Consider the following 12,500-nt stretch of genomic DNA (forward strand, 5'->3'; position numbering starts at 1 on the left):
CCCCATGAGCCTCTGTCACTAATACTGTTAGGGTTCGAGGTTCCCTGACGCTTGATTGTGGATAGTAACGGAATTGTACCAAAGGTATTTTGAGTGACAATTGGGGCAAACGCTTATCCCCAAAACATTATTTAGGATTATGTGCCTATCGGGACGAAACTCGAACGGCGCTGAGTCGGCCCAAGCGAGAGAGAGACTGCACACCGCTGTCGTGGTCAAAAACTATACTTTATCTGCAAAAACAACAGTCCACTGTTGTTGGAAAAGTAATGAAGGCATAACATGACGCTGGAGTCGAGAGTCCAATGCATCCTGGTGAAATATCTGGCAGTGTGTGACCCCTTGTCGGTGATCTGTCAGTGATCAATCTTGTCAGCGAAAACCACAACGAGACGATTTCAAGAAAGTCACTCGTGCAGTGTGAAATACTCTAATGATCTGATGACTCGCCGACCACGCAAAATCGTACAGTGTGTTCAAGCCCTTAGGTATTCAGTCAGCTTCCCTGACGTGGATATATCTGATATCATGATGATGATGATGATGATGATGATGAAGGTGATGGTGAAGGTGACTCACCAACGAAGCGTTTCTTGCCCATAGCGTCCACGTCAGAGTTGGGCTGAGAGCTGAACTTATCTGACTCCTCCCAGTGTTCAAACAGAGTCACTGCAGGAAACAAACACGTCAACATGAACAAACTAATACTGCTCCTAGTGTTCAAACTGAGTCACTGCAGGAAACAAACACGTCAACATGAACAAACTAATACTGCTCCTAGTGTTCAAACTGAGTCACTGCAGGAAACAAACACATCAACATAAATAAATACACCCAGATTATTATGGCTTTCATTATCATGAAAATCACATGACTGTAGAGATAATCTGTACTGATTTGTGTGATTTTTTTGATAAAATCTGAAGGAGTAATATCAAAAAATGTGTTTTACATAAGTCGGCCTACTGATGGCGCTATAAAAAGCAGATGTGGAAAAATGCAGGGCAAAGGTTTTTCCTTGGCCTTTAGGAAGTGCTCATAAAGGCTGTCTGTCAGGCCAATATGTGTTTTGGCAATTATAAACCAGACTTAGACCACATTATTAACAGAGTAAGTGACTTACTACTTACTCTGGACTACTGCAAGTCACAACACAACGTGACTTGGGCCAAAACAAATTGGCCCAAGTCATGTCTTATGTCACTCTTGAGATCGGCCATTATCCTGCAGGGGCGGTAACAGCATAATGATCCTTTTCAATTAGGACATTTTACCAGAGGTGTTCACAGAGTCACAAACAGCTGATTTAGGTAGGAAAAAAAATGTGTCTCTGTGACATATTGTACGGTACCGTTCTCAACCGGCACTGTGATGGTGGTGGTGGTTGTAGTGGTTGTGGGGGTTGTAGTGGTGGTTGTGGTTGGTCTGGGTTTGCGTTGCCGTTTGGCAGGTTTGGCCGTGACGGCAGAGAACAGAGGGTTCAACACTGAAAGTTTGTCTGGTAGCTTCAGCTTGTCTGGAGAGAAAGAGAGAAACACAATTTACAGTTTAGGCATTTAGCAGACGCTCTTAATCCAGAGCGACTTACAATTAAGCAATATTAAGGCCCTTTTCCACCGGCAGCGATAACGATGACGATAGCCATAAAATATCACAGCGATAATTATGCCTTCACATTGATGTCCGTTGTCAGAGACCCAGTTCCATATCACTGTGATCTTAACCACATCGTTGTTGATCCTAACGATGTAGTTGTCACTCGCCTATCGTTGTCTGTATCGGTGTTGAGTGGATGCTGCCGATCAACTTCAATTGAAAACCCACTTTTTTAAATCGTTATCGTCATCGTTATCGCTGCCAGTGGAAAAGGGCCTTTACACTCGAGGGTGTGGTATAACTGAATTATTTGCACGACAGTGATGCGGTCAGGAACGAGCCGCATATTGCAATTATACAACTGTTGCCCTTAAAAAAAACATGTCAAGTCAACTTAATTTCATTGTAATTAAGATATTCGATAGGAATTTGTATTTTTTTAATGCCACATTTAGCTACTATGTCCCTGAACGTCACATGAAAACCGCTAGCCTAGGCTGCCTAGCATAGTGCGGGGAGAGAGGAGCGCTTGCTGTCTTTCGTGACCAACGCAGCTGATTTCTTTACTTGATGAGAGACAGTGCAGTAGTGCTGTGGGCCCCAGCGCCCACAGCAGTCCATTAACTGCAGATTACCGTTTTTTTTCCTCTGCGTGATTTTCCAGTCATTACGGTAATAGCAATGCGTGGTTGGTTGAGCTGCTCAAATGACCAGTAGTAGATTCGATTTACGCTCGTAGCAGCCGCCGCATAGGGAGTCCCGCGAGCCGCGACAGTGTTTATACAACACAAAACCATCAACGGGCTAAACGGGAGATAAATCTAACGCAGCCTGTTGAATAAATCCCGATGTGCGAACGAATGCCTTCAAACGGAGCTCTGCTGAGCTCAGGACAACAACCGAAATGCAGCGCTAAGGGAACCAAAAGCTATTCTTTCCCCAAGAGGCTGAGCTGTCAGAAAGTTCATTATTCCAAGTAGGCTATTCCAAGTTGAGAAAGGATCACTCCGCGAACGGGAGGGAGGAGCTCTTGTGCGTGTGTACGTGAATACTGCAATGTAGAAATACTACCGTTGCAAGTAAAAGTCCTCAAATTCAAAATGTACTTGAATAAAAGTACAAAAGTATTGGTATCAAAATGTAGGCCTAGTTAACGTACCAAAAGTAAAAGTACAAAATGTTTAAAAATAGCAGATCTGCAAGCTCACAACGTGTCGTTATGCAACACATTTTGAGCTTGTAGATCTGCTATTCATTATACAAGCTTGGCTATTTTCAAACAGCCTAAATAGGGCTAAAGTGGTTCATGTATGTTTTATATTATGATTTATATATGCAAATTAGTAACTAAAGGTTTCAAATAATTGTAGTGGAGTAAAAGTACAATATTTGGATCTGAGATGTAGTGGAGTAGAAGTAAAAGCAAATTGGAAATTCTCAAAATTACAATAAACAATTAAGTACAATACTCAAGTAAATGTACTTAGTTACTTTAGTTTAGTTTAGTCATATTTATTTCGAATATGTCAAATTAAAAAAAGTACAATTTTGCACTTCCAAACACAAGACAAAAAATAAAGAATATAAAATGAAAACATAGCAAGTAATAAAAACACAAAACAAATCAAAAATAATAACATATCCGAAAAGGAGTGAGAAGAAGTAAAACTTATAAACTCCCACCCCCTTTTGTACCTGACTTAGTTCAAAATAACTTAAAATTTCACAATTTTATATACCAATATATATTTCAATACATGTGCATGAACATGCACATATATATCCACATACACATACAAACATACCTACATACTTAAACCCACATACTACATACACGCATGCATACATACACACATACACACATACACACATACATACATACATACATACATACATACATACATACATACATTGTACACCTCCCGCAAAAAACAGACTTTCTAATATTTTCTTTTCTTTTCTTTACACCACTGCACATGGCAAAACCAGATATAAACAGCTTCTTGATATTTATTTAATTGAAAGGTATTACATTAAACCTTAACGTTTAAGCTAAATTAATTATGACTGTGGCGTGGACTTAAAATCATTGTTTTAATGATGGCCTTCCTGCCCTGGCACTTGGCCTTTGTGCCCATCAAAAACATTGACAACACTAAAGGCCAAGTGGCCACGCCCCTAAAATGATGAAATTCAAGGCCTGGTCGCAGTATTTCTTTATTTCTTTTTTTTCTGGGTTGAATCAATATTACAACATAGTGAATTTGCAAAACATGGACACGTAACAATAACAACAATCACCTTTCTGTCCAGGCTTCCCAACCAGGTTGGGTCTCTTGTTGACGGAGAAACGGGAAGGAGATCCTGAAACAACACAACACATTATTATTATTAGGACAAAAAAGTACATTCCATCAAAGAGTTCATCAAAAAGTGAATACTTTTCACTAGTGAAATAAAAAATACATTTTTCACACTTTTAGAGCTTATCCGTGGTAATCATATGGGCATTCCTAGAACTATAGATGCCAAAAAACAAAACAAAAAAAGAAAATAAACTATTTTTGTGTATATCAAAAGTCCCTAAATAGGCCATTCTTAATTATTTCCTGTGAACATAAATGTGCTGCGTGATGACATCGACAGACTTTGTGAATACAAACACAGCTGATTTTACAGAGCTACTTTGTTTTGAATGTTTCAAGATGACATCCAAACTATGTATTACTCATTGTAAACTTAATGAGCACAATAAAATATGTATCTGTAAACATTATAGGTTAGGATAACAAGCAACTTGGAAACACACATTCTGTACAAGAGGCAGCCTGGTCGAGTCTCTCTGCCTAGCTAATGAAGGCTACAAACACAAGATTAGGCATCACATGACTCAGATTTTAGGTCCCATCGCCTGAAGGGTTGGTCCCTTAATTCTGATTGGTTCAGAAACACACAGGCTTGCGTTTCAGACTGAAACTTCAAAATAAAATGCCCAAAACAGCCATTTCACTGGGTCTTTAAAGAGGGAATCAGAAAGGTGTATATATGAGGTGGAGAACCAGGAATGATCCAAGGCAGCTCTAAGTGGAATATATTTGATTTGAATCTCATGGCAAAAAAAAAGAAAAAAAAAAGAAAGAAAACAACGCAATCTACAAGCTCACAACGAGTCACAACGTGGCATGTTGTGAGCTTGTAGATCTGCTATTTTGGCGGGGAGGTGTGGTGGTCTGTCCTAACCTTGTATAGATCAGGGGTTCCCAAACTCTTTTGTCTCAGGTCACCCCATAAATATTGTTTTAATCCGAGGCACCCCTACATTATAATTTACACTCCCAGCACCTTATATTTATAGCATATCGTCGTTGTCGGGTGGAAACCTTGTATGTCCAAAACCGTTTGTTTTGTATTTATCATCTATAAAATGTGCTAAACTAGTGAAAACAGCAGATCTACAAGCACACAACGTCTCGCATCGCGAGGCGTTGTGTGCTTGTAGATCGGCTGTTTTCACTAGTTTTGTCCGACAGTCTTGTATGATGAAGCAAAAGACGTACAAATTTGAAACTTGGAGATACGAGGTTTCTGCCCGACAGTGAGGATATTTTAGTGATTATGTTGTGAGGAAAACGTTGAGATAACAGCCATTTTGGTTAGAACTGATTGAAAATAACTTTGTACTTCAAGTTAAAAATGATAATAAATATTTTTTCAAGTGTCCAAATAAATTACAAATATTATCAAATTATCTGACGGCACACCAGGACTGCCGTCACGGCACCCCAGGGTGCCCCGTCACCCACTTTGAAAACCCCTGGCATAGAGGGTCTAAGTGGTTAAACAACTTCTTTCAAAGAGGCTGCATTAGAAAATATTAAACACACCAAGGGTCGACTGCATCTCCTGACATCATGTACTTTAGGTTGGACCATAACTAAGTCACATACTGTACATATGAATCACATTGAAACACACTTTTATTAACTATCATCATCAATATTTAATATCAATGGTCTCACATCACCAAATGTAACAAAATAGGCTTTCTTTGAGCCCTTCAGAATACGACAACAAGGAACAAGGAATCCTGACAGATTAAACTCTGGCTGGTTGTACACAAACATGGCTTTGATTTCCCAGGCACCACTAATCTAATCTCTGGTACTTTAATAAAATAATGTCTCTTTCTTTATCATAATGAAATCACGTGATTCACAATCCCTCTCATCTCATGTTGGATCTCCTGGTCTCCACAGAGACTTTAATAATAATAATAATTTAATAACATCTTTATGTTCTGAATCTCCAGGCTTCTTAGAAACACCACATCTGTTGTGCATTATATGTAACTGCTTTCTCTCTCTCTCTCTCTCTCTCTCTCTCTCTCTCGTCCAGGGGGTCTCTCGACCGTCCAGTGTTTCTTTTACAGACCGGTCGTCAGAGAGAGAGAGAGAGAGAGAGAGAGAGAGAGAAAGGACTCACATGTTCCTGTTTAAGACTCTTAGTATTCATAATAAAAGGTTATTTTCTCTCTCTTCTACAGAGCGTTTTCCTGAGCTCTTCCCTGCAGATGCAAACTGCGGCGCAAACAGCAGCCAGTGGTGGAGTAGAAAGTAAAATAATTGAAAATGGGAAATACTTTCTGTCTACCGAGCAATCTTCCTTCCTACTCTCACCTATGGTCATGAAGTGTGGGTCATGACCCAAAGTATAAGGTCTCGGGTGCAAGCGGACGAAATGAGTTTCCTCAGAAGGGTGGCTGGTATCTCCCTTAGAGATAGGGTGAGAAGTTCAGTCAACCGGGAGAGACTTGGAGTAGAACCGCTGCTCCTTCACTTGGAAAGGAGTCAGCTTAGGTGTAGCCATAAATTATAACTTCCAGCAGAGGGTGCTAATACTCGGACGTTTTGTCTCTCCTGGAGTTATAAGCCAGAGTCATATGGCTCTCGCTGGTTGAGCCCCAACGTCCATACTACGCTCAAAACATGTACATATCAATAAGTTGGTCACCGATCCGTCGAAACAGCTTTATATTTACCGGATCGCCCACTCGTTGGCATGTGTTAGTCCATATGTTTCTAATAAATTAATGTTTACTAAAACTTCTTTGAGTCTCATCGCTTTCCTTGTTTTTGAACTGCTTGGGTAAAATGGCCGAACATATCACGCGAGATGAGTAAAAGCCTGGCTACGCGAGGCTACATATCACGTGACGTTGATCGCCGTTGCGATTTGCTCATACTAGGACATGACGTTTTAGTATGCGGAAGTATTCCAACGTTCTGTAGTTCTGAAGCGCTCTGTATGCGGAAACATTCCGACGAGGAAACGCGAGTCTCAGAGAAGTTTTAGTAAACATTAATTTATTAGAAACATATGGACTAACACATGCCAACGAGTGGGCGATCCGGTAAATATAAAGCTGTTTCGACGGCTCGGTGACCAACTTATTGATATGTACATGTTTTGAGCGTAGTATGGACGTTGGGGCTCAACCAGCGAGAGCCATATGACTCTGGCTTATAACTCCAGGAGAGACAAAACGTCCGAGTATTAGCACCCTCTGCTGGAAGTTATAATTTATGGCTAGCTTAGGTGGTTGGGGCATCTAGTACGGATGCCCCCCGAGCGCCTTCCTAGGAAGGTCCTCGATGCACGTCCCACTGGGAGGAGACCCCGTGGCAGACCTAAGACCAGATGGAAGGATTATATCTCCAGACTGGCCTGGGAACGCCTCGGTATACTCCCTGAGGGAGTGGAGGAAGTTGCTCGGGATAAGAAAATCTGGAGGTCTCAGTTGGAACTGTTACCCCCGCGACCCGATTTCGGATAAGCGGTTGAAGATGGAGATGGATGGAAATACTCAAGTAAAGTACAAATACTCACAATTGCACTTTAGTACAAGTAGCCTACTTAAAGGAGTAGTTCACCCCAAACATAACTTCTGTCTACTCACCCCGTGCAGACTTGAGTTCAATAATATTCCGTTGTTTTTTGTCGCATTCCTAAGACAATAATTTGATAATAATAAATGTACCCCCATTGATTCTGGAATCAATGGGCCTAAAAAGAGTCTTCTCAAATTATTGTCTCAGGAATGCGACGGAAACCCAAAAATATTATTGTCTCCACGGGGTGAGTCATCGATCATTTTGGGGGTGAACTACTCCTTTAAGTAAATGTAGGCTACAGGTTACTGTACAGTAAAGTTTACACTACTGTTTACATGGCAGAAATGGCTAGCCTGGTTAATAAACCAGACTGCACAACACCACCCCCTGTTGGTAGTGGTGGTGTTGTGGTCTGGCCCTTCACATTAAATAAGCTTTTTCCACCAGCCCTCAGAAAGGGCGAGCCAATCAGGGCTGCAGGCTTGGGGCACGTGGTGGGTGGTGGCTTGGTTCAAAACCATTCAGCCAATCAGGCGAGTCTGTGTGTATACAAACACATTCCCCCCTCCACTCTAATTACAGACATCAAACAGATTGTAGTCTTTTATGCTTTCAGTGACTAACAAGCTATTGACACTTGTATGGCTCAATCAATTACAGCAGCTCACAAGCCCTTTGAAGTTCAGAGGGAGCAATTAAGAGCAAGTCAACTTAACATTTTTTTAAACCACCCCTTGGAAATGAAAATTCTGCTCCCGAGTCCAGACTAATATCCGACACGCAGTGAGGAATTAGTATGAGCAACGCCAGGCTAAGAAATGGCGTGCGCCGCGGGTTGGCCTCAGACTGAATGCAAAGAAGACTGAGGTAATCAGTAATCACCTATAACATCCACATGGACCATCCACCCATTACAACATCAGATGGCAACGCTCTGCGAGAGGTCAATGACTTCAAATACTTGGGTTCCTGGATGAACTCCACAGAACAGGACCTTAAGGTCAGGAAGGCACTAGCGTGGAGGGCCCTGAACGGTATGTCAAGGTTGTGGTGCTTGAATCTCCCCCGACACATAAAGCTGAGCCTATTCCACGCCACTGTGGAGTCTGTCCTCCTGTATGGCTGCGAAAGCTGTTGTGTGCTTGTAGATCTGCTGTTTTCACTACTTTTGTGCGACGGCCTTGTATGATGAAGCAAGGCTTTACTTTGCGAAAAAAATTACAAATTTGAAACTTGGAGATACAAGGTTTCTGCCCGACAGTGACGATTTACTTTATTGGCCGCCCAGCCCCCAAAATGGAACGAAGGCCGACATTTTATTTAAATTTTTTTCCTAATGGCCGGCCTGGACCGGCCGGGAATGAACCGGCCGTTCGGGAGTTGTCCGGCTTTTCCCAATGGCCAGCACGTCCCTGTCATACCCGGGAACACCTACTGAGTGGCATAAAAACTACTCTCTGGCCTTGACATCCCAAACATCCAAACAGAGAAGTCCTGTCTGATTGCATTAAACAACATTAAACTCACTCTGCCACTCAATTTAAATGGTAAATGGTGCATTTATATAGCGCTTTTATCCAAGGCGCTTTACATAGATTGTGCATTACATTCACCCATTCACACACACATTCATACACCGGTGGTGGAGGAAACCATTCAAGGCACCAACCTGCTCACCGGGAGCAATGTGGGGTTCAGAGTCTTGCCCAAGGACTCTTCCACACTAACTCTGGGGGAGCCGGATTCGAACTGGGAACCCTTTGGGAACCCTCCATGCTCTAATGACGGTTTCTCTACCCCTGAGCCACTACCGCCCGGTCTGTGTCTCATGGGAGGGCCATGGGCAGTTCAGAAACCCATCTACCAGTGACATCGTTTGGCAGATCATAAAAATACGACAAACAAGATTAGAAAATAATAGTATAAATATAATATATGAGTTTGTTTCCAGCACAAGTTGTGCCTCCAGTGCACATTGAGCTCTGCGCTCCACAGAACCCATGCAGCGCAGAGTGAAACATTGTTTTCCATATTAGGAAGATGTGAGCTGGCCAACCTCTGCCATGCCCGGCTGGCACAGTGCCAGGCTCTGCTCTAAACATTGGCACCTCCGTGGAGACGCCAGGCTCTTCCAACAAGCTCTCTGCGCGCTCAGAAAAACATCTACAACACTTTTCAAAACTCCCTGCGAGTACAGAATCACAGGCAGCCCTTCCAAAAGCTCTGAGCCCGTAAACATTATGCACAGTCCTTCTAATGCAGAGAGGGGCGTCAATATGGGTATGGCAGGGGTATGCAGCTGCCATACACTGGACCCGGGGGGGGGGGGGAATAAAAGTTACTTTTAAATATTAATCCATGAATGTCTCTTTTTCTATCTGTGCTGGTTATTATGTTGTTAAATTACAGTAAAATAACTACAAATGCAACATTTAACAAAATGGTCACTTTAACAAGGTATTATAATTATATTCTCCACACTTGTATTCTCTCCATCTTGACAGAATGGTATATTCCCAGGTTCCGCAGGTCAGCTGCACAGGTGCAATGCATTATTGTTAATTGTGGCACGTTTACTAACATGCCAAGTTTAGCTGCACTTGAACAACCGTTCCAGGCTGCCATATCCAGCCCAAGAAACCCGTGTCAAAAACTGACAAAAGTATTTTTTTGTGAAAATAGCAGATCTACATGCTCACAACGCCTCGCAGCGCGAGGCGTTGTAGAGAGGCAGGGGCTGAAATATCTAAAAGGGCCCTTTGGGGAAAATATTGAAAATAGCAGGCTGCGACGCGTTGTGAGCTTGGAGGTCGGCTATTTTCGATGCTTGGTTTCTATACAGAGAGGGCAATTCTCTCAACATAAGATATCATATTGCATTCAAGTTCAGGAGAGTTTGGACAAGACAATTCTCTTGAATGCTGCCTTCAGGTATGGCATGGAAAGAGGAGGCATTTGCATTTCTTTCACCATAGTAAAAACGGCATTCATGGTCTGAAGAGGACACTTTTTACAGGTGGATAAAAGGGCAGGGGCTCAAGCCCCCTCTGATGTCTATGTGTACACGTGCCTGGTACAAACATTATGCACATGGCCTTCTGAAAGCTGCCACTGCTTACAGAATCAAGCACACAAAGCACAACGCTAGCCTCACGTAGCCAGGCTTAAGCCCTTTGCACACAGGTGCGTTTAACCGCACGGACAAAGCGGAATATTTCATTTTTTTAAAAGAAAACAATGATTCTCTACAACCTCATGCACACCGGCTCCGAATTAGCTGTGCGACGAGTGGCTGCGGCCGTGCGTTTTTTCTCTCGATCGAACCCAGTTCGATTCGTGCGTCTTGTCGCATGCGGTAAAAACTCATCACTCCTTTTATGACTCCTTTTGGGATCCGCAGCGCCGATTCCGCACAGCATTGCACACCAAATCCAATGCGTTTTATTCATGCAGCAAACGAAACAAACGCACCTGTCCTGTGTGCAAAGGGCTTTACTCATCTGTGAGGAGAAAAGCCTGGTTACGACCATAGGCTGAAACGGCATGAAACGGTGCTACTTCCACCGGGTATTCCCCACTGGCAAAAAAAAAAAAAAAAAAGTTCTACTTCTCCTGACCCTTCGGTTGCGCTCGTAATAAACATTATCCAAACAAAAACTTGGATTCTGACAAAGTTACACCTATAACAGCGAGTTAAGAGCTACAATCTATTTAGGTTTGTTTCGCCGGTAGATGTAAACGGTGACTGCTTTTGACTTCTTATTGTCGGAGTGGCAACACTTCCATAGAGCAGGGGTTCCCAAACGTTTTTGTCTGAGGGCACCACATGAATATATATATTGTTTTAATCCGAGGCACCCCTACATTATAATTTTCACTCCCAGCACCTTATATTTATAGCATATCGTCGTTGTCGGGTGGAAACCTTGTATGTCCAAAACCGTTCGTTTTGTATTTATCATCCTTAAAATGTACTAAACTAGTGAAAACAGCAGATCTACAAGCACACATCGCGAGGCGTCGTGTGCTTGTAGATCGGCAGTTTTCACTAGTTTTGTGCGACAGTCTTGTGTGATGAAGCAGGGCTTTGCTTTACCAAAAGACGTACACATTTGAAACTTGGAGATACGAGGTTTCTGCCCGACAGTGACGATATTTTAGTGATTATGTTGCGAGGAAAACGTTGAGATAATAGCCATTTTGGTTAGAACTGACTGAAAAAAAAGAAAAAAAAAAGTGTTATCAAATGATCTCGCGGCACCCCTGGACTGCCGTCACGGCACCCCAGGGTGCCCCGTCACCCACTTTGAAAACCCCTGCCATAGAGGTTAAGTTTAGGGTTAGGGTAAGAGATAGGGTTAGTGTCGGAAAGGAGACATGTCGGATGTAAAACCGGATGTGAACTATATAGCCCAAAGAAGAAGCATCTCACAAATGGTTTGTGATGCACTGCCAGCTTGTAGATCTGCTGGTCTCACAATTTGTCATAGAAAAATAAAACGTAGGGATTAAGTGGTTAATATGTTATATAGAGGGATTGAGAGGTTAAACTGGTCTCAGCCTTGTGTCAGAATTTGGTGAGATGTAATGTGAACCACCTCCTCAGAGATTTGTTCTGAGGAGGGATTGTTCTGTGTTTGTTTCTCTCTTTCTCTCTGCGCTGACAGAAACCTTGAGGTCTGGCCAGAGGCTCACGCCAGACTGAGCTTTGTAAAAGTTAGCTGGCGATTCCAGGGACAATACTTTCCGAGAGGAAGGCTGTTTTATGAAGGCTGGACGCGTCTCTGTTCTCAAATGAGCACCGTGTGTGGACATGCATGCTGTCCAAGACTGGCCTAAAACACCCTGGACGTCCCAGACTCTTCTCCCTTCCCTAAAACACCCTGGACGACGCTCCACGCGTCCCAGACTCTTCTCCCTTCCCTAAAACACCCTGGACGACGCTCCACGCGTCCCAGACTCTTCTCCCTTCCCTAAAACGCCCCTGACGACGCTCCGCGCGTCTCAGACTCT

General features: G+C 42.8%; 1 protein-coding gene across 1 annotated transcript in view; it reads right to left on the bottom strand.

Annotated features, from left to right (window-relative positions):
* LOC308309325 (uncharacterized protein) overlaps nucleotides 1-12,500 on the bottom strand; it is a gene marked incomplete at both ends in the record, with an annotated part of 54,847 nt that overhangs the window by 22,330 nt on the left and 20,017 nt on the right. The window contains 3 exons of the mRNA XM_080754874.1: nucleotides 580-669; nucleotides 1,352-1,516; nucleotides 3,898-3,960. Of these exons, the coding sequence (XP_080611000.1) occupies nucleotides 580-669; nucleotides 1,352-1,516; nucleotides 3,898-3,960 (318 nt within the window). The remainder of the gene's footprint in view (nucleotides 1-579; nucleotides 670-1,351; nucleotides 1,517-3,897; nucleotides 3,961-12,500) is intronic.

Source organism: Nannobrachium achirus (genome assembly GCF_963921795.1).
Source record: "Nannobrachium achirus genome assembly, chromosome: 24".
In the NCBI taxonomy this organism is placed as follows: Eukaryota; Metazoa; Chordata; class Actinopteri; order Myctophiformes; family Myctophidae; genus Nannobrachium; species Nannobrachium achirus.